Source organism: Oryctolagus cuniculus, chromosome 5 (genome assembly GCF_051225735.1).
Source record: "Oryctolagus cuniculus isolate XC-2025 breed Fujian yellow rabbit chromosome 5, ASM5122573v1, whole genome shotgun sequence".
NCBI lineage: Eukaryota > Metazoa > Chordata > Mammalia > Lagomorpha > Leporidae > Oryctolagus > Oryctolagus cuniculus.
The window spans coordinates 39,701,874-39,725,629 of NC_142871.1; the positions used below are offsets into that span (position 1 = coordinate 39,701,874).

General features: G+C 38.0%; 1 protein-coding gene across 1 annotated transcript in view; it reads right to left on the reverse strand.

Annotated features, from left to right (window-relative positions):
- The window catches only part of LAMA2 (laminin subunit alpha 2), a 705,005-nt gene that overhangs the window by 40,209 nt on the left and 641,040 nt on the right, over window positions 1-23,756 (reverse strand). The window contains exons 53-56 of the mRNA XM_089333528.1: window positions 18,536-18,698; window positions 17,725-17,869; window positions 7,289-7,427; window positions 1,640-1,760 (exon numbers count right to left, since the gene is read on the reverse strand). Of these exons, the coding sequence (XP_089189654.1) occupies window positions 1,640-1,760; window positions 7,289-7,427; window positions 17,725-17,869; window positions 18,536-18,698 (568 nt within the window). The remainder of the gene's footprint in view (window positions 1-1,639; window positions 1,761-7,288; window positions 7,428-17,724; window positions 17,870-18,535; window positions 18,699-23,756) is intronic.

The window sequence follows — 23,756 nt, forward strand, 5'->3', positions numbered from 1 at the left end:
GCATTTAAAATGGTTAAAATATTCATTTTTTAAGTCTTAGATTTTGTAGGAACAAAGGCAAAGGCTCCTTTATGTAGGCTATTTCCACCCCTCCCTACAGTGTTTCAAGCCCAGTTAAATGACACAGAGTTGGTAAGATGTATAATCTGTTTTCTATTCCAATTTTCCAATTGTGGAGTTTTAGATCATTTAGATAAAACCACTGTGCAGACTTTTCAATATTTATCCACATCAAATGTCTGCCCTATACTTTCCTTGTAGAATAATTCCTGGTTACTAAAAAGTGCTTTACAGAATGTTCATTTTCATGCATAGAAACTATTCATTTTCTGGACAGTTTTCCATATATATATATATATCTTTCAAATGTGGCTGAGAGTAAGGCTTTGAAGATTAAAATTGCCAGTAAAATTTTCTTTAAGAAGCCGGTATGGATCTATAGAGTTTCATTTTTAAATGCATTTCCTTTTTCCTTATTCCCAAGGTCAACCTGAGTGCCTATGGCCAATTCTAAGTTGGAACCTATGGTTATGAACAATGAAAACCCTGAAAGTTCTGTTCTCATCTTCATACCTAATCACTCAGAAAGCAAATTAACTTTTTCACTTTCCCTTTTTCCTGTACCTCTTCATTTCCCTGAACTCTACTGGAGTGCTTTAAAATAATTTTAATGGGAAGAAGCAGCCAAAATGAATAGTTTTTCATAGCAGTGTAATTAAAAATTAGTAGGTCTGATATAGGAATATTTAACACTTTCTCATTTTTAAAAGCTCATCAGTATTGAGTTCCCATAAAATTCTTACTACCATTTACTGTTGACTCTTGCTTATGGATATTTTCCAAGGGAGGAACTATGGCCAAGGGTCTTTTTCCATATGGATCATTCCTGATTGAAGAGTCAGTGCTGAATGGTCAAGTGGAATTAGTGCATGACTGGGCTGCTTTACCAACAAACAGAGACTGAGGATATCCACTAAGAATGGACTTCGTAGTTTTATGGAAGACATGAGGCTTTGTAGGGTTGGATGCCACCAGTCCCAATCTATGCTGTTTCAAAGACCAGGGAGCTAGATTTCAAAGCTGTTGGCCAGATGCCATATACTAAGCAGTTATGGTAAAAATTACTAGCTGTTATTTGTGTAAACTCTCAACACATTCTAGAAAAAAATTAAGGAGCTAATAAAGCTATATCAATACATATGTAAGAAACGAATTTAAGAAAGTTACCAAAAATGTGTAAAAGGTAAAAATAGTGTTAGAAGGGAAGAAAGAACTAGAACAGAGATTAATATTAAATATACATGCCTTGAAAGACCATACATTTAGAAGAATACACCACAGTTTTCAGTTTCACATACATTTCACATACATTTCCATCATAGTAACTTATACAATGGCATTTCAAAAAGTTTATGAAAGAATGATATGAAAATTTTTGAAATACATTCATTTTTTTTCCATGAACTTTCTGATGACCTCATAGAATGCCTCAATCTTGGTATGTCATTCATCAACAGCTAAGCTCAGGTTAGTATAAATATAAAATACATGAACAAAGAAGTGATCTGTATAAGAACACACACACTAAGAAAGAACTCTGACATGAATGTGTCTAGGGAGCCATTGAAAACTGGCCTACCTCCAGTGAACATCCTTTGGTAACACCAACATAATCGGGGCTACTGAGTATATTGTATGGAGTTCTTGAAATTTCAATGTCCTTAAGGCAACCAGAGTATTTCCTCAAATTCACTTCTGGTCTGTTGAAGAGTTAAATGGAAAACAAAAGCAATCATTAAGGTAATGACAGTATTGTCTCCGACTACTGGTAGGAAACCATATGGGCAAGTCCACATCAATTGGAATGTATGCACAGCACACACGTTCTCAACAAACCATCCTTTCCGCTATCTACAGGCGGATGAAGTGGCTGTTAACACCATCCTGCAGAAGAAGTTGCATATAGTTCTCCTCTTCAATTAGTCCATAGTACTGAGACACAAAGCACAGGAATTAACTGACTCCTTATTAATAATGCATGTGCCAGGCTGGCGCCGCGGCTCACTAGGCTAATCCTCCGCCTTGCGGTGCCGGCACACCAGGTCCTAGTCCCGGTCGGGGTGCCGGATTCTGTCCTGGTTGCCCCTCTTCCAGGCCAGCTCTCTGCTGTAGCCAGGGAGTGCAGTGGAGGATGGCCCAAGTCCTTGGGCCCTGCACCCCATGGGAGACCAGGAGAAGCACCTGGCTCCTGCCTTTGGATCAGCGCGGTGTGCAGGCCGCAGCGCGCCGGCCGCGGCAGCCATTGGAGGGTGAACCAACGGCAAAGGAAGACCTTTCTCTCTGTCTCTCTCTCTCACTGTCCACTCTGCCTGTCAAAAAAAAAATAATAAACAAGTGTTTCTTTTTTCACTGAAGAGCAGACAATTGTGTAAGCAGCACAAAATATCTATACAAATGTTTTTAAAATCTTGATTAAAAAATATGGAAATGTTCATTTTGAAAAGAAAATAGTTCTTTAAGACTTTGGGGGAGCAGGCATTTGGCCTGGTGGCTAAGTTGCTGGTTGGGATGTCTGCATCCTATATCAGAGTGCTGGAGTTCAAGTCCTAGCTTTACTCCCAATTACAGATTCCTAGTAATGCAGACCCTTGGGCAGCAGCAAGTGATGGCTCAACTGGTTGGATCCTTGGCACCCATATGGGACACGTGCATTGAGTTCCTGGCTTCAGCCTGGGCTGTTGCAGGCATTTGGGGAGTTATCCATATGTATGTCTCTCTGCTTCTAAATTAAAACAAAATTTAACAGTTTGATCCTAAAGTCTGTATTCTATATTGAAATAATAACAAAGTAGCCAACTGCAAAATATATACATTGGATTTTCCCAGTAAGATTGAAAAATACCTATACCCAAACTATACTTGAATACTTATGTATTGCTTACTGTTTCCTTTTCTCAAATATTTATGTATGTATGTTAAAGGCAGAGAGGGAGAAGGAGAGAAGGAGGACTGGTCCAGGCTGTAGTCAGGAGCCTAGTACTCCATCCAGGTCTCCGACATGGGTGTCAAGGGCACAGATACTTGGAGCATCTGCTGCTGCATTCCTAGATGCCTCAGCAAGGGGCTGGGTTGGAAGTGGACACTCCAATTTGGGTTGATAGCATTGCAGGTAACAGTTTAGCTCATTACACCACAACACTGGCCCCACTTACTGTTTCTTAAAGCAGGACAATGAAGGTAAAAAGGGCTTCATTTTCCAATCTGTTGCCATGTTGGAAAATAAAGCACTAGCCCTTGCACAAGCATGTTGCTCTGGTTTATGGTGTGACAATTATACCAACGACTTGACTTCACTAAGACTGTGTCCTTATATGTGACATGTGCATGAAAATAAAGTTATGAAATTTTGAAACATGAGTGAATAGCATAGCAATAGTAAGTGCTCCATAAACATAAGTTAGCAGGTAGTAAATGATACTTTATAACAGTGCTCTGCAATAGAACTTTCTGTGGTGTCCTGTTCTGCACTGTTACAGTTAGTAACTGTAGTTACTAACTACATGTGGCTATGGGGACTTGAAATGTAGGTTATGTCGATGAGGAATTGAATATTTGGCATGTAACTTTATTTTCCCACTAGCCACATAGCTAGTGGTTGGCTACTGTATTGAAGAGTGAAGGTGAACAGGGGTAAAAAGCTATTATTTTATGCAGCATAAATAAGCAACCATAAAAACCATCCACTCAACAGCACACAATTGTTTTTGATAAGGTAATGATTAATTCTCTTCTCATTGTTCCATGATGTTTCTGTGTTTCTCTTTTTCATCTTAATAAAAACCACATGGCATGAGAAAAACAGGTAGGAAAGCAAATCAGGCCCTGGCAATGTGTATCAGGCAATTGATTTCATGTCAGGTATGTGTTCCACCTCCCTCCTTTCTCTGTGGAACTTCCTTATTTTATTTGAATATTTTCTCCTCTTCCCAAAGTCCTCTCATTCTGTGTGGTCAGTTGATCATGATGAAGGGCATGCACAAGTGGAGAGGGAGGACCTTACTTATATGCTTCTTGTAAAAATCAAAGGAAATGGGTGAGGTTCATTTGTTGTGTTCACTTTCATCGTTTAACACAATTTTCCCAGAGTTTATTCCTATCAATAAAGCAAATCACTTGTGCAAGTTTATTGTTCTAGGGAAACCCAAAGAACTATTTCAAAGGGTAAGGCAAATTCCACATTATGAAAATCAGGGCATAAATCATGACATATGGTGACTGGACTCCTAAAGGCAATCAGAGGCCTCGGTTTCCTGAGGGTCACCATTCAAAGGCAAAATGCCAAAGCTACACTGTGTCACCCCAAAGCTGATGGGCATATATTTTCATTGAAACCAGCTTTGCCTTTTGGTCACCTCAGCAAGCATAGTGCCACTGGTCTTATAACTATATCATGATAAAACAGCTTGGCTTATTTTTCCCAACTTTCATTTCCATGTATTCTAGTTTCTAATATTAAAAATCTAGCCTTTGCTTTAAAAATTTCTTGGATCAGTGAAGCCTCATTATCTCCTTTTCAGAAATTTGGCACACGTAGGCTGAAATGCCAAGATGCCAAGCGTTAGCTCTGGCCAGAGTGTACCAACCCTGCACATTTCTGGGGTTTGATTAGCCGCTCACACGAGCTGCTAATTCTTGCTAATGCCTGGCTGCAAACAAGAATTTAAATGCTTCTGAGAAGCTAGGGGGACTTTCTGCAAACTTTATCATTGTTAACATAAAGTATTTTTAGAGATTCCTTTCATTTGGTTCCATAGCAAATTCCAAGTAATAACGGCAATAAATAAGCAGCTTTGATACGAGGTGCAAAGGGCGTGCAAATGTTTGCATATCTGCAGGCCTGCAAAAAGCAGCAAGGCAGAAGTAAGCATTCGGGGAGCACAGGTGAACTGGTCAGCAGACAGCGTGGAATTGGGGGGGGCAGAGTCTGGGGTTCAACCCCAGAGACCTCTTCTGTCCGTTTCCTAGAAAGAGGCTGTGCTCGTGAATTTGACCAGCTCCCTTTAGAGCATGTGCTGCTGGCCACCAGGGGGCACTGTGCGCAGGTGGTTGAACAGGTAAGCTGAGCAAGTCTATCATCGCTGCTGGTGAAGTAACTCCAACCGCAGCCCAGTTGTTGGTGGGTAAGCAACAGCATCTTTTAAGCGACGAGCAACATGAGAATTCTCCCAGAACGCATTACTTGCTCGTGAAATGTTCTATGAGTAAAGCTGCATAGGTGTTGCTCTGCTCTGCATAGCTTCTGTATCTAAGAAGGTCCATGCACTTGAAGGCATGCATAAATTGTAAAATGTTACCTTGCTTTCATACTAGGTCACAGGGAAGAGAAAAAACAAAAACAGTTAACTTACATTTGCATTGTCATTGAATAAAACAATAAGCTTTAATCATGAATCTTTCAAAAATCATCTCAAAGTGGTCTTTAATGGAAAGAATGCAAAAAAAAAAAAAAAACCACCACAATAGAACAGAAAACAGCATATACTCTTACTGTAGTGAAATTAGAATCAAAATTGTGACCATTTCCCACCCAATTCTCTTAGAAAATTTTTATGTGGGAATATGTACTTAAGATTTATTTTTATCGAGCTAATGATTAGGAAAATGCACAAATGTCACTATTCAGTATTTTTGAGAAGCATAAGCATTACCTCTCAAAGAACTTCAGCTTAACAATCAATATATTAAAATAATATTCTGAGCATGGGAAAAACAACAAGTAACTCTGGATGCTTGTTTTATCAGTCACAAACAGGTGTTTAGAGATTGTTTTGAAAAAATGTGCCATGGTATTATAATTTTGAAGATCTATACTCTGAAAATAATGTCTAATGATAGATTCATTAGGCATATAGTCTGCAAACCAGCTAACACATTAAATCTATCACAATGAGATGAACTTGTTTACCTTTGTAGATAATTCCTAAAAATTACTTCATGATAATTAGCAACACCAGTAGAATAAATGAAGCCAGGTTTGGATAGTCTTGTTTTGGCTTTAATTGTTAATGACCTTGCAAAGTACATCTTAAACCAGAACAATTACTAGATCACTATTTAGTATAATGCTTGCCACATGGTAGATATTCAACAAACATGTGCTGAATGACTATTTAATAAATAGACTTGCAAATAATAACCATATCACTATTCAACCTATGTTATTAACACAAATACATTATAATGTAGATGAAGGCACAGCCAGTTTATTTGTACCTTAAAACTCACCAAGTTATACCCTGGAAAGTTTGGTAGACAATTGTCTGCTCTTGTAACCAGTTTATGCTTGGGGAGAAGAGAAAACCTCAGCCTTCACGGTAATTGGCAAAAAATGAGACTAAAATTATACTGCTTATTTGAGAGATACAGAAATAACTGATCATCATACTTCTCAACTATGCTATTCTGAGATTTCTCCAAATGCACTGTGTGTTTTTGGAGTGGAAACACCTAGACATGGCTTTTATACTCATTAAAAACATGGTAGTCTGTGTTTGTAGTAAACGCTTATGATTTAACCAAATCATTTATCTCCATTCTAATTAAATTCAACTAACATTTATTGAGTACCAAGTACTATGGGTTTTAGGTCTTACGTTTTATAACAAGCAGTCAATTAAACACCATATGAAATATTCTGACATTTTTGGTTACTTTATTTTCTTAACTAAATCATGAGCTAAATGTGTCTCCCATCCTTCTAAATAAAAAGCATATGTGAAATTTAACACAAATGTTGGCATGGGCTTGAGAATAACTAATACGTTTCTAGTATTAGGCATATGGGACAGTTCCAATTTGCCATTATGCTGCTAATGCTTAGCAATAAAATAGGTTACATGCACAGTATCCTGGAACACTGACTAATTTTCAGAACACTAAGCAATGTCAGAGTGCCATTATCTCCAGTGAATATGCAAAGAGAACAGCAATTACAAGATCTACATCCAACTCTGACTTCCACCTTTAATTACTTTCATAATTCTTTTCAGCAGGTGCATATAAGGGAAACAGTGATTCCAATCCATCTCTTCAACAAAGATGTCAAATTAATCCTTTAGTTTCTAAACCCTGATGCTATTCTAACACACAAGATGATTTCTTTGATTAGGGCTTTCTGTAACTAAAGGTTATATGACATTCCTATTGTAATTAAACTTCAAAACTCCAGTGAGCAGAGTGGCCATTTAATTGAAATTTAATCCTTAGCTTTAAACATGTACTAAATTACCTTAAATTTCTCAGTGTTGGCAGACCACCAAAATATATTTTGTCATCTGCTTTCAGGTCAAGACCAAAGTTGTTTCCAGTAGAAAATGTTGATAAGTTCTCCTCCTGGTTAGTGTCTATATCTACAATTGATATGTTGGCTGCAAAGGAGAAAGAAAACCTTTATTAGAGAAATATCGACCATATTATATAACCACTTACTCCAAGATAAATTTGGCTTGATTCTCAAATTAGCACTGACTTTCTCAAGCACATGTACTATATCTATCCATTTAATAATTACAGAAACAATATCAATAAAATATTGAACTATACACAAATGACCATGAAAGTAATTACTTGACCACCAATGAAAGCCAACTAATGACGATAAAAGAATACAATTTTGGATGGCTGTCAATGAATCATTTAGTATAGTTTTCTATGACACAAATAGGTCAAAAATAAATGAAGATCTTAATGTTGAGACTGATACCTAATTAGGAATGAGAAAATTAATTATATATATGTGAATCTTGCTATAAATTTCAGTATCTACAGCACTCTGGGACTTAGGTTCATCTGCAAAGCACATTACACATCCTGTATGATAAGGTTGTACAGGGAAGCAGAGGATAGCGATGCTTGGTTCTGCAAGATGACAGGATTCACATCTACTCTGAATTACATTTTAGCCTGGTGGGCCAACTGTTGTGAGAGTCCTCATGCCTAATGGACTTTCTCTTGGGTCTCTCATAGTATTTATGATATGGTGATGCTAAAGAATTCAGAAATAGAAATACAACAGAAGCAAGGCACTTCTCTGTTTAAAATGCATTGCTTAGAAAGTAGATGAGACTTCCTTAGCTCATTGATTTTCTTCCCTTATGTTTTCATCATTTTTTAAGAATCTCTGATATGTAATATTCGTCATATTTTATGTGGTACAGTGTGGGGAGCAACTCGGACTAGACTGTTACTGGAATTAAGACTTATTCTATGCATCTGCTCTCCCACAATATGGTGCTGGGAGAGGAGTAAACAGCTTCTACGCAGCTGCCTCCAGTTCAACCAATAAGCAGCAGGACCTGCTCCTGATTGGAGGAGAGCAGCGTACTCGGCGTGTGGGTAGCAGAGTTGGGAATGGTGGAAGAGGACTATAAAGGAGGAGAGAGACAACATGCACCAGGAACATCTAGCTGAAGGAACACCTGAGCAGCCCCCGAGAGAGCCGGCCGGCGGTGTGCCGCTCCCCCGCGGAAGTGGGGAAAGTGGCAGGGGGAACTGCCCTTCCACGGAGGTGGAAGGGTCGGTAGCCAACCCGGGAAGAACCAGCAGCAAACCCGGGGAGGGCCGAGCAGACAAAAGAACAACGCAGGGTCCTGTGTCGTTCCTCCGTGAAGAGGGGGAGCGACAGTACAGTGCAACATTTCAACACACACACATATATATATATACATCATAAACTGATCAAATCCCATATGGGCACTGGTTAGAGTCCTGGCTGTTCCACTTCCGATCCAGCTCTCTGCTATGGCCTGGGAAAGCAGTAGAAGATGGCCCAAGTCCTTGGGCCCCTGCATCCGCGTGGGAGACCTGGAAGAAGCTCCCGGCTCCTGCCTTCAGATCGATGCAGCTCCGGCTATTGCGGCCAACTGGGGAGTGAGGCATCAGATGGAAGACCTCTCCCTCTCTGGCTCTCCTCTCTCTATGTAACTCTTTCAACCTGGAATATTATTATTTCCCCCCAACCCATTATCTTTTAGATTGAATATTCTATGGGAATAGAGATATATTTTAGAAATTCTAAAATTCCATTGTGCTTTGTAGTCCTACCTTTCCAATAAGATTTACAAAGTCACAAAAAATGACCAGAATAAAACATTCAAAGCTATTAACTTTTCAACTCTTCAGATTTTTGTAAAATCAAACAATAAGGATACCTGACAAGAATTATTGTACTATTAAAACCATTTATCAAGTTAAGATTTAACAATCCAATTCCTTTCACACACATTAACATCATACATTTATTTAATAGTTCTCATGGACATAGTTAATTTCATATACATCTATCTCCTTGATTGAACTGGTGGCTAAAAGAAAGATTTAAAAAGTTGTTTTTAAAACTTTTTTTGTATTTTTCTTTGTATCCAGATCAAAAGTTTTCCTATGGGGCTGTTGACTAGAACATGAACATAGTCTCTACAAACCTGGTGAGTATTTTAATAATGTCTATGAAAATGAGATTCTGCTTTTCTATCTCAGGCAAGCCAGTAATGAGAGGTAGTTTTTCTCCTTATCCCTGAGTGAATATATGCATTTTGAAAAATCATTTTAGGGAAAAATGATTAAACAGCAGCAGCACAATGGAATTGAAACATACTGGCCCAAGAGTTAACTCTGGCAGAGAGACAGGTGCAGGGTAGTGTGTTTTTACTGACTTTATTCCATCCTTCATGTGGGATTATGATGAAGGAGGTTCTGCTATGAAATGCTCACACTCACTTTAGTTTCTTGCCCTATTTCTTTTCCTGACTGGATATGAACATAAGTTGTTAACACAAAACTTCAAAGTTGATGACTTCAGGCATTTTTATGGGTAAGCAGGGAGATAAGGGTTTTATCAAATAATCACACAGTAGGATTTTATACTCAATTTTGAGTTGTTATAAGTTGTTTATTCTTTGGTTATTCTTTTCATCCCTGTCTTAATCTATTGAAAATCTAATAATCTTTCTCAACTTTGTTTCAAATCAATGTATTCAGGGGATAGGGTACATCAGTAACTGTGGTTCTACCAACTGGCTCTCAAGGAAAATAAGGAATGCTCCCCTGAAAGACTGTATTTGAACTTCAAGGGACAGTGTTTTTTTTTTTTTTTTTTTTTTTTTGACAGGTAGAGTTACAGTGAGAGAAAGAGAGAAAGGTCTTTCTTCCATTGGTTCACCCTCCAAATGGCCACCACGGCCTGTGCTGCGCCAATCCGAAGCCAGGAGCCAGGTGCTTCTCCTGGTCTCCCATGGGGTGCAGGGCCCAAGCACTTGGGCCATCCTCCACTGCACTCCCGGGCCACAGCAGAGAGCTGGCCTGGAAGAGGGGCAACCAGGACAGAATCCAGTGCCCCGACCGGGACTAGAACTCGGTGTGCCAGCGCCGCAGGCGGAGGATTAGCCTATTGAGCCACGGCGCCAGCCCGGGACAGCGTTCTTGCAAGCAAGTAGAGAATAATTCATGTAAAACAACCAATCTGGTCTCACAAAGGAGCTAGAACCTACACAGCTGGACCCTTGTTGCAGCTCTTATCTGACCACTCTGTGGCTTCTGATCTTGCTAACCCTAGGGACCTTCCTATGTGAAACTCCAGTGAACTCCTTTTGGCCCTCATGTTAATTTATATAGTGTTTGAAGCTGCTAGCATGTCATTCCATCTAGGACATTTCCTCTTTGGCTTTCATAACACCAAACTCTCTAGCTTTGCTTATCTCTTGTTCTCAACTTCCTTCTAGACGACACTGTGTCTTCCAACATGTCTGAAATGTGAGTTTCCCTAATGTCCTTTGACTAGTCCATTTTCCATGTTTTAACCATGTGGTTAAACTGAAGTTTATATATTCTTATAATACATTGATGACTTAAAAATATTTATGCTTGGACTAGATTTTTGCTTAAAAGTCCACATTCAACATGAGATGCCATATCTTATTTCTTGCAGTGTTTCAAACTAATCCTATTCCAAACCAAAATTATTATCTCTTCACTCTTAAATTTGAGTTTCTCATTTCATTTGGTCACAGTATGACCCTTCATGAAACTGCTAAACTAGAAAGTCACAGAACTTTCTCTTCATTATTCATATTTCATTATTCAGTATCCTGACTATGTTCTGTTCTTAGGTAACTCTAATATCTGGTCCAATTAAAAAAAGTTTTACTGAGGAATAACTAACATACTATAATTTGTTCATCTGAAAATATTTCATTATTTGAAAGGCAGAGAGAGGGAGAGACAGATTCTCCATCCATTGGTTCATTCCTCCAAATGCCTTCAGCTCCAGGGCTAGACCAGGGTGATGCCAGAAGTCAGGAATTCCATCTAGGTCTCTCACGTGGGTGACAATGACCCGTGTAATTGAGCCATCATCTGTGGTCTCCTAGGCACATTGGCAGGGAGCTGGGGCTGGAAGCGGAGCAGCCATGACTTGAACCAGGCACTCTAATATGTGATATGGGCATCATAAAAGGTGCTTAACCTGTTGCACCACAATCCTCACCCCTCTTTGCTTCTTTATATGCTCTTTCCTGCCCTTCCATACCTACCCTTTTCTGCAAGCCTCTATCTGCTTTCTGTGGCTGTAGTTTTCTACACAATTTCATATAAATGTTCTTTCTCTTTGCTCTATTTCACTCTAACATTTTGTACATATATTAATAGTTTACTACTTTTTGTTACTGAGCAGTATTGGAGTGCATGAATATAAGTACAGTTTTTCTACTTCACAACAAGGATGCATCTTAAGAAATATGTCTCTAGGTGATTTTATGGTTATGTGAATAACACAGTGTGTACTTACACAAACCCAGAGGTTATAGCCTACTACACTCCTAGACTAGATAGTATAATCTATTGCTCCTGAGCTACAAACCTAAAGAGTATATTATTGTGGTGAATACTATAGTAAGATAATGGTATTTATGTATAAAATTCTATTTAAATATTGTAAAGGCAGCACAAATACCAGTTGATAGGAATTTTTTCTACTCCATTAAAACCTTTTGAAATCATTGTCGTATATGTAGGCTGTTATTGGCCAAACATCATTATACAGTGCATGACTATACATCCGTTCACCTGTTGATGGAAACTTATATTACTTTTATATGTGATGCTTAAGTACTAAAAATAATAGAATAATAGGGACATTCTAGAGCATGTCTTTGTACAAATATTTTCTTTCATGTGTCATGGGTAAATACCAAGGAGTGCGATGGCTAGTGCATATGATAGATGTATGTTTAAACTTTGAAAAAGAAAACCACCAATCTATTTCTAACATTATTGTGCCATTTTACATTCTCACCAGGAGCATATTAAGAGTTCCAGAAATGGGTATTTAGCCTAGTGTTCAAGATGTCAGTGTTCCACAGTGGAGTGCCTGGGTTCATTTCCTTGTTCCAGCTTTGGAGACAGAGGAAGCTTTCTTTGGCTCTAGACTTTTGCCCTGGGCCTATCCTGGCTGTTTGGGGCATGTGTGAAGGGAACCAGTGGAGGGGGGTTCTCCATCTCTTCAATGTATTTCTGTTGCTCAAATAAAAAATACAAAATTTTACAAGGCATTCAGTTGTTCCACATCATTGTCAGCACTGGCTACAGTCAATTTTAAATTTTAGACATTCTAATAACTTCATAATGAAGGCATATTTTGTTTTTTATTTCATATTTCCCTGAGGCCAGATCACAGGGCAATTCCTTTTTCAATCATAATTCATATCCTTTGTGGACTATCTTTGTGCCTAACTGGTCCTACCTCTAGTTTGGTCTTCTGAAAAATCTCTCTTCCAAGCTGACACTCAGATTAACACTTGATGATGGTGTGTTACAACTGCACTTAAGACCCTCCATTGGCTCATTACAATAATTCTAAACTCTTATTTTAAGAGTTCATAAGGTCTCCTGTGATCTGATCCTTGTCAGAGTTATCCTCCACCACTACTTTGAAACTTAAACTTCAATTCAAACCAAGTACAATTTCCCCACAAATCCATGCTTTTATATATCTTTACTTTTATAGCTGCTTCCAATTTCCCAAACGTGTCTTAGAGTTCAGAGAGTACCACCTCTCTGGGGTCTACCATAGTGTTTACTGTGCCCTGTACAATTTATGTGTTCAGTGTCTTATGAGAGCTAATCCTACCAGAGCAGGTAGCAAGATGATTCCCCACACAATTTTTTAATTTAGACTTCATCCTTTTAAGTGTGATTTTTGGAATATTGTTACTGTAGGTAAATGATTAAATTCTTGTCTTCTATTGAGATGGCATTTTCAACTACAGAAGAATGCATTTGTTTCTCTTTTGTCAATTATTTGTTCATAACCTTTGCTTCTATTATGGCTTATTTTTTTTCTTTTTTATAGAAAATATACTAGATATTTTAAAATAGAAATAGAAAAATGGAACAGCTATGATTTTATTGTAATAAAAATTTTGCCAATTTGACTTGAGAAGCTGGTGAGGCAACAGATATTTCAAAGACCAGGGACCAAACACAGGCTAGAAGGTAGAAATTCTCAGCCTTATGTAAGAATCAAAGTTTTAAGGCCGGCACCACGGCTCAATAGTCTAATCCTCTGCCTGCAGTGCTGGCACACCAGTTCTAGTCCCGGTTGGGGTGCCAGATTCTGTCCCAGTTGCCCCTCTTCCAGTCCAGCTCTCTGCTGTGGCCTGGGAGTGCAGTGGAGGATGGCCCAAGTTTGAGCCCTGCACCTGCATGGGAGACCAGGAGAAGCTTTGGATCAGCGCGGTGCACTAGCAACAGCGGTCTTTGGGAGGTGAACCAACGGAAAAGGAAGACCTTTCTCTCTCTCTCTGTCCACTCTGCCTGTCCAAATAATAATAATAATAATAATAATAATCAAAGTTTTAAACAACTGAACGTCCTGGGAATTAATGGATTTTTTTTTTTTTAAATTGCAATGCCTAGAGACACATGAGAGAAGGAAAGAAGATGTTTCATGACATCTAGACTTAAACTAAAAGTGAGAATGACTGGTACATTTGATAGGAGCAAACAGGAAGGCAAAAAGCATTGTGAGCCTAGAGTCAATTTGAAGACCAGGGAGGACACACACAAAAGAGTGGATATCACCCAACTGTGTCAAAAGAACAGAAGCAGAGAACAGGAATGAACAGGTGACACTGAACAGGCTAAGATAAAGAAATGTTTTTTTTTTTTTTCCTATTTCTTAAATCACAGAGTAGTAACAACATAAGTTTGGTAAAATCTGGAAAAAGTAGACCAGTTGGAGGAGGAACTTTCTGAATTGATAGAATGTTTGGGTTATAATAAACTTGAGACATTTTGAAACTACTTAAGTTTATACATTATTTTTTTCCTTTGACTAATATTGTTTCCTACAACATATATTTTTGATATTTCTTTTGATAGAATAAAAATTTAGGTAGCAGAGTGATTATGAAAATTAGTATTCCCAAGGAAGTGCCAATTTATGGAAACTGTTCTCCTAAATTGTTGAATCACTGCATCCTTGCTCTTTAAGCTACAGATTTGCTTAACCCTTTATTAATGATAGAGTTTAGAGCACTAGGTTAGTCAGCTGAGTGTGTGTTTTCTCCAAAAAGTGCATTGGTTTTTTCCCTCTTTCTTTAAACCTGATATTCTATTACCTCTCTCCTTTGCCTACTCTCAATCTTCTGTCTCCAATTTCAAAGAAAAAAAAAATAGGGCATCTGGGGAGAATTATCTCAAAATCCCATCCCATGCTTTTAAATTCTCACCTTAACTTCTTCCCTTAGTCTCAGATTTTCTAAGAATCTATGCTATAACATCCACCACCATTTTTTTTTAAATAGATACTTCTAATTGCTTCCTTTTACTGACACATCCTCCTCAGCCTCCAACCATAATCAAGAGTCAGTGGTCCTTCCATTTAATAAATACTTACTGAGTAATTACTATGTTCTGGGAGTCGATGGAGAGAAACGAGATGGTACCTCACCTCACCATCTCTGCCCTGCAACTCTCTCTTTTCTTAACTATCATCCTTTCTTCTGGATTTCAGAGCCAAACTTCCTTCCGAATCCATCTGTACTTATTGTGCTGGATTTCCCACAGCTCCTTTGTCCTTACTAGTTGGCAGTTGGCTCTCTCTGTGATCACACCACCATTCGTGCAGAGGTCTTCAACGACCTCTGTATTTCCAAAGACAATGCATTCCTTCGTGTTTACCTTCCTTGAGCACTTCCTGCTTCTATGATACAAGGATTCACGTCTCCTCCCTCTTATTTGCTTACAGCCCCTTTTATGGACTCTCCCTTTACTAGACTGGTTCAATACATGTATACTCCAGAGCTTTGTAAAACCTTATTCTAGATTTAACTGCTTGGTTTTTCTTACTGCTATTCAGAGACAACTCTTTAGAATACGATGATGATTTCTAGTTACCCATCTCTCTCTCAGAACTCTACTGATACTCAAATACATTTAACTAATTGCCTGCCAATTCCACAGCTTTCATGCTCAAGGTACTGAAAGCACATTTAATACAACATGTCCAAAACAGAACACAGCCTCTTTTGCAGAAAACGTCTTCTTTTTCCTGTATTCAACAGCTTTGTGACTAGCACTGATATATTCTTGTTATATAAGAAAAGAATTCCAGATACTTCTTTTAACTTAGCTTCCATATCAAGTGTATCACAAAGCTCTTTACTTTCAAGATGCTTAATCTCTTTCAAATCTGTTCTTCCCTCTCCATTCTTGTGACTATGGACTTATTTTTCATTCCTTTCACGTTTTGCCTGGTTTGCTACAGACTGCGGTGGCATTCAAAATGGTCACAAATCTACCCTCCAAGCTACTGCCGCAGAAACTTTACTAAAGCACAAATCTGATGGTGTCACATATTTGATTAAAGCTCTTATAATCCCTGATAGCTTTCAGGAAAAAGCTGAAACTCATTCACCTATCCCATAAAGTCCTTTCACAGACTAGTCCCATCTAATTTTCTGCCAACATTTATCCATTTAGCCTATGGATTCACTTGTAATAACTAAGCTATGAAGGTACTTCATACAGTTAAAGGGAAAATGGAGTTCAAAGATTTTATTTTTGTGAAAATTTTGAAATGAATGTCTAGCTTTTCCATAATATTTTTAATGTCCTTAGAAGAACACTTATATGCATATATTTCATAAAATTTGCTCACTAAAGTGTATTCTTTAATTCAAATTTCCATGAACTTTTTGAAGTATACTTGTATTTCCCAGAGGAAAACATTAGTAGTGTATCAGTAGTGTTGGAATGGAAGAATTTTTGTGACTGCAGAGGTTTCGGACTTGCTGGTTCAAAGAGTTAAACCTTCTTCTTACTGAGCAATCATAGAGCGCCTGAAACATGCAAATGTACACTGAACCCTTCTTAGACGGAAGCAATGTATGTAGTAGTATTCCAATTTACAGAAGGACAAATTTAGTTTTTCTTCCAGTTGAAAATTTTCTCCAGGTTTTTTAGTATTCCAAGGAAATACAGTTGGAAAATGATATATTTTGCTCTATGATGGCTCCGGGCTTGCACACAGTTTTCACTGCTCTGCAATGTCCATACCTACTTTTCAGCCCCTTCACTCTTCACCTCATACTTGTGCCTCAAGGGCCTCCCTTGGAAGCTGAACTCTGCCTGATTTCTATGTCTGTTCAGACTGCTGCCTACTATACAGGCTCCTATCATGGCAATTAGTTTTCTATCCTCTAACCATCACATTTGTCAATCTTCCCATCAGACTATAAGTTCCTTGAAGGCATGGACTTGTTTTAGACTTCAATTTATTTTTGCATAGCAGTACTTAGTAGGTGCAGGTGCCTACTTGCAGCTATGTGTCAAATCCAGGAAGGAAAGACAATGTACACTTAAATCTGAATTTTCATGAAGTAGCACATTAGCAATGTCTACATTAATTAGGTATATTTATACTAGCAGGAAGTATCAGAGTTTCAGTTGCACATATTGGTAATTCTGTAATGCACAGAATTAGGGGAATTATGCTTAAATAGTAATAAGTATAAGAACTAATAGGCTTGAATTTCTGTCTTGGAATGAGACTATACACGCATAAACATTCTATATGTATATATATATGTACATATCTGTGACCAGAGATAAGCTTAAGTGCATATTTTTCTAACACCAGAAAAAAAAATACTTAACTTACGTATAATCAAATGAAATAATGTTTTTGAAAATGTTTTTAAAATGTCACAGAACTAGAGAGATGACACATTATTATTTATTTGCACTCATACTAATTTTTGAGATTTTTAAGGAACAAGGAACTGATAACCCCACGCCCTACCACCTCTCCAAATTCTACTGTGGGTCGCTTTAAAGGAAACATCTTGGCCAAAGAAGGGGAAAAGATAAGCACACAACATTTTCCAAACCAATTATAGAATATATTTTTTACAAGTCATAAGACAGTTTTATGCTTTCAAATTAAGCTCTCAGTTTCAAAAGAAAATGACAGAGAACCATTTGGCTCTTCAATCAATCATCTTTAATCCAAACTACCCAGAATCTAAGCCAAAGAAATGACTGTATCCATTTTTCACAGAACTTGTGAGTAGCTAAAATTACAGAAAAGGTCCTTCTCCTGATTAGGTTCATGGGTGCTTTGGATAGCATGATTAAGGCCCATGCTGCATTATTACAACAAAAACTCACCTTGTTTTTGAATTCTTGACAAGGTGAATGATTTCCATTTCCCATCATTATGGTTTTGACCGCTGACAACGGAAGCCATTCCTGAACCCAGATCATAGCTGACTTTTATGTGTCCATCAGTGAGCTCGACACTCATGAAATCTTTCTAGTAACATAACAAAAATACAGAAGTTTATTAGAAACACAGAGAAATAGAGGGGTAGTCGCTCTATAATAAGAACTTACGGCTAAACTGCTGAATGTGCTGTCTTTTGACAGAAATTAATAGAATTGCTGTTACTGTTTTCTGAAATTTGGTGGGTGTGATGTAAAGGAGTAAAATAGTCACAACCGAATTACTAGCACCTAGCCTTTTGTCATAATAGTACAAAGTGGGTTTCTCTGAAAATATATTAAGCAACCTGAAAGGTATGTTCGCTTAAGGAGTTTACTAAGAAATACTGACTTTAAAAAAAAAAAAGAAACAACAAGGTCAAGAAATAATTAGAATCACTTTTCAACTTAGGTCTCTAGAAGATTAAGGAAGTGTTTTTTTGCAGCTGCACAAGTTTATACTGGGAAAATCTTTGCAGGGAGCTTCTTTCTTATAAAGGATTGTATGGAGAGATAAACTAAAAATAATAGTAATGACATTGTATTTGTGATTACAGTTACCAGTGAAAACTCATGCCAAGTGTCTACATCACATTCTTAGCTATCAAACAGCCAACATTTGATAATTTTATCGATGACTGATAATTATATTGTTATTTTACAACAAGAAAGCAAACATTTTTAATCATGGAACATATGATATGTATGTGATCTTTACCAGGTCTCGTGTGGCAAGATACATCAGGAGAGCACTTGAAGAAAATGTCCGGAACTTGAACATGACAGTGGAGATGTTTGGGTACCAGCGAATCGGGCGGCTGACCAGCGCATAACCTTCTCCATCAAACTGAATAGTCCCCTCGCTATCTTCCACCTGAGGACTGAAGGAGGTGAGATTTCACATAATTGAGATCGTGTCTAGTTTGTCTATTATTATTCAGTGCATTGAACTGTTCCCTGGGAACAGACTGCATGCACCGTGGGACAGAAACCTTCTGTCTGTACACTTCTGTCCACCTCCACTGCTACCACCTTAGACCAGGTAACTACCATCTGTAACCTGACCTTCATTAGGTCTTCAATAGCCAGGTCACTGGTGTTTTGAATGTGTTATGTTTTAGACAAGTACTAGGTGGAGAGTTAGATTGATATTTGTGCAAACTGGTGGAGTTTTTGGATGGGTTGAGAATGTATACTACATTTCCCATTTACATAACATCATAGGATATCAGCCACCTATTCTCTGAATATCTGCCATCCAACAGGTCTTTTTCTAGAACATATTACTTTCAGACAATAAAAGATACGTGTACGTGAGTTGTTTGTATGGCTTTTCAATTTATCTCTTTCATAAGAGACCAGTTAGAGATTGCAGGCCAATCTCTAGGCACAAGCTCAGCATCTTTTATGGTACTTAGCTTAAAGAATCCAGTAAATGTTTTGTGGGATAGTGATTTTAGTGTAGCAAATTGCCTTGTGTTCAATCAGTATTGGTTGAATAATTAATATACAAATTGATTTTGATTTTGGTGAATACCATATTCAGAAATATTTTTTTCAAATGTGACATTATATCTCTTTCCTTCTATCTGCTGTGGCAGAGCACAACTTAATTCTGAGGGTATCTTTTTTGAACTTGAAATATCTGTAGAATAGATGTATTTGAATCTCTAAAATTAAAGTCATATGCTAACTTGAGGGTAGGAAAAAGAAATTGAGAAATATAATGGTAGTATCAGTATAAAGTAAACTTAGAAGATTATTTTAATTCTTCACTAATGAGAAAAGTAGTATATAACAATTAATGGGTTTGTAGAGAAACAACTGTTAAACATCTTCCACAAGTTGGCTTTCTGTGTCCCTGGATCAGAGAAGTGAATCACCAAAGATAAAAGGAGGAAAGGAGCTGGTTTTGTGTCTTTCATGGTTGGGTCTTTTAAAATTTTAATTACATATAATTTTTTTATAACACATGGTGATGTCATGAAATACTTTTTCCAATATAAAACTAAAAGATGCTTTTTCCATATTCATGAAAAATGTTAATCGAAAGAGGAATCAAGTCAACCTATTAACAATATAATTCATAGTGAATAAGTTGGCTATTATTTAGTCTTCCTTCATCATGACAATGAATATATTAATTTCTGGAGCACTGCATTAGAGATAAGAAAATGTTGTATGAGGCCGGCGCCGCGGCTCAATAGGCTAATCCTCCGCCTAGCGGCGCCGGCACACCGGGTTCTAGTCCCGGTTGGGGCACCGGATTCTGTCCCGGTTGCCCCTCTTCCAGGCCAGCCCTCTGCTGTGGCCAGGGAGTGCAGTGGAGGATGGCCCAGGTGCTTGGGCCCTGCACCCCATGGGAGACCAGGAAAAGCACCTGGCTCCTGGCTCCTGCCATCGGATCAGCGCGGTGCGCCGGCCGCGGCGGCCATTGGAGGGTGAACCAACGGCAAAGGAAGACCTTTCTCTCTGTCTCTCTCTCTCACTGTCCACTCTGCCTGTCCAAAAAAAAAAAAAAAAAAGAAAAAGAAAATGTTGTATGAAATATGCTTTGCAGAAGTTTCTTCAAGTTCTCATTAGGATTTTGCATTGTCTACTGCCATGTTACCAAAAAAAACCTCGGGAAGGATTGTGGGAGTCACTGTTGACAATTTCTGGACGGTTTGACCTAATACATTTTTTTAAGTTATAATTTACAATCTAAACAAACTTAATTATTCATGTGGAATCTCTTAAATTTTTAAAACTATTTTATTATAGAGAGACAGATAAAATGTTCCCATCTACTGGCTCACTCCCCAAATAGCCACGACAGCTGTGGCTGGCCAGGACCACACCAGGAACGCAGTCAGGGTCCCCTGTAGCATCTGCTGCCTCCCAGGGTACACAATAGAAGGAAACTGGAATCAAGAGCCGAATCAGGACTTGAACCCAGGCACTCTGACCTGTGATGTGAGCATCCCAAGAGACACTGTGACCATTATGCTGAATGCCCACTCCCTGATATGGATTTCACCAAGGCTCTGCTAAAAGTCAATTAATACTTCAGGTCTCAGTTTCTCAACAAAGAGATAAAATGGCTATTTCTAAGACCCCTTTCCATTCCAATATTATATGAGAATCTTCTGTTCAAGCAAATCTGTAGGGAAGAGTTGTGCTGGAATTACCCAAACATATACATGTAATGTATATATACATATACATATACATATAATGTAATACATTAGCTGATACTAGCCAAAAGAGTGTGATTCCAGCTTTCAATTGGCAACTTTATAATAGGGAAAAATAATTTCTTACAGATATATTCTATATTTTAACAGATTTTTCTAATCATTTTGAAAACACTCTCCAGGACACATAATCACTCTTTTATAACGAATAAATGCTAAGCGTCTTATCTTTTATTTATTTTTTAAAACAGGATGCCTGATCAAGTTAGTAAGGCTTAATTATGCTCTTCTGCATTTAAACTGTTAACTATAGATCTAGATGTATATCAGGGCCAATATGGCAGGTAAAGCCACCACCTACTGTGCCAGCATCCCATATGGATGCCAGTTGAGTCCTAGCTTCTCCACTTCTAATCCAGCTCCCTGCTAATGCACCTGCAAGACCAGTGGAAGGTGACCCAAGAGCTTGAGCTCCTGTACCCACATGGGAGACCTGGAAGAAGTTCCAGCTCCAGCCCAGCCAATGAAAGATCTTGCTCTCTGTCTCTGTAACTCTGACTTTCAAATACATTTTTTTTTAAAGAACTAGATGTATATCAGAGCTTGGAGTATGAAGGTACTTCAGAAACTTTGTGGAGGGAGTGTTTAGTCCAGTTGTTATGATATCTGCATCTCACATTAGTGTCTAGGTTTGAATACTGGATCTGGCTCTCAACTCCAGCTTGCTATTAATATACAGCCTGGGAGATAGCTGTGATGGCTAAAAGAAACTGGATTACTGCCGTCCATAGGAGAGATAAGATTGAGTTTCTGGCTCCCTGCCTTATCCCCAGCCCCTGATATTGAGGACATTTGGGGAATGAAGAGCATATGAGAACCCTCTCTGCCTCTCAAATAAAAAGTAACAAAATTAGGCAAGGGTATTGTGGTACAGTGGATTAAGCTACTGCCTGGAATGCCTACATCCAATATCAGAGCCTCTGATTCAGCTTCTTGCTAGTGCATTGCGGGAGGTAGAAGAAAGTGGCTCAAGTGCTTAGGTCCCCGCTACACACATCAAAGACCCATGAGGAATTCCAACATTCTGGCTTCTGCCTGGACCACACTGGTTGTTGTGGGAAATTGGCGAGTGATGGGAAAAAATCCCTTTTCTCTCTCTGTTGCTCTGCCTTTCAGGTAGATAAAAATAAATATTTTAGAAAATAATAAAAATTTTAAAATTGTGGAAAATGGAATTAAAAGATCAGTTTGTTTTGCTGTGAAATATTTTTGAAACCCATGGATAGTTTTTTTCATAATATTCCTTTTCCATGAACTACTTGAAATATCTCATAATCACTTCAATGTTCAACTAAATGCATATTTACTTGTAGCAGCATTTTTCTATTTTAATGTGAGATTCAGAAATTCATGAAAAATAAGAGATATCCTTTTATGGCTCTGACAGATTCTTCTTTCCAAAGCATAACAATAATTGCATTCATTCTACTTCCTGCTAAAGAAATGCATATTTCTAAAACTAATATTACTTGTCCTGCTGCATATTACTCATAAAATTAATTGTCCTTAACTGGAATGAAGGACTGGCTTTTATATTAAAGTGTGATAAATATTTTCCTTAAAATAATAAACATTAGGAGTTACATGAAAATTCTATCACAAATATTTGGGCTTTTGGGGAAACAGAGCTGGGATAGATCATTCCAAACTATGCAACTATATAATCAGAGCACTTACAAAAGTTCTAATAATCTTGATCAAAATATTAGTATAGCTCGAAAAAATGTGAAAAAAATTTAAAACCAAGGATTCAGCTCAGAAAATATAGAACTTCCCAAAGAAGTTATGAAGATAGTTTGATGACAAAGGCTATAAAGAAGAACTGATATTATTAAGTCACATTGGTATGGTAAAAAATGCACAATAATGGAGAACTGAACATTGAACACTTCCATGATATAGTGGTTGGCTGAGACAGAGTGAGGGCCAGCGTGTGGGTAAATGGGTACTTGTGCAGGCTGTGTGTAGTCACAGCACCCTTGAGCTTGGTGTCTTCAGCTTGTTGGTTCACTTGACATTCACTGTTACCTGATGGTGTAAAAACATTAACATACTGGGGAGAACTGTGCATGAATCTGTGTGGCCACTCAATCTACCCACTTGATTTTCCTATCTATGTGAGTAAATTCACAATAAATGCTTTTCTGAAAACACTTCCGGCTTTACAGATCCCAGACCTTTTGTGCTCTCTGGTCTCTGGTATTAAAATGCTTTCTGCTTTCCACCTGCAAGCCAGCTCCATATACAGGCTACTGGCCCACCTCAAATGCCACCCCCTCCATGAACTAGCTCTTAATGATCTTAACCAGATATGAAGAATTAGAGTACACTCAGTGTATCTTTTGGAAAAGAATTCTTGTTATCTTTTGCTTTTTGACTATTTTAGTATTGTCTTTTCCTGTCTTCCTGGCAATAAGTTTACTCATGGTTGGGACTGGGCTGTAATCATCTCATCAGGAAGTTGTATGAATCTCTGCAATCTACAAAACACACTATGAACATATAGGAAGACTATTATAATTATGTCATTAGCATAATACTTTATATGTTCATAGTGTAAGACCTTTGCAGGATAGATAATTAGTGAAGTTACAGTTATATACCACATGCAGTGCTTAATGGATATTCAAATGCTTTATATGTTTTGCTTATAGCAAGCTTTTGAAAATACTAATTAGAAATGTACCAAGAAATGTTTAGGGA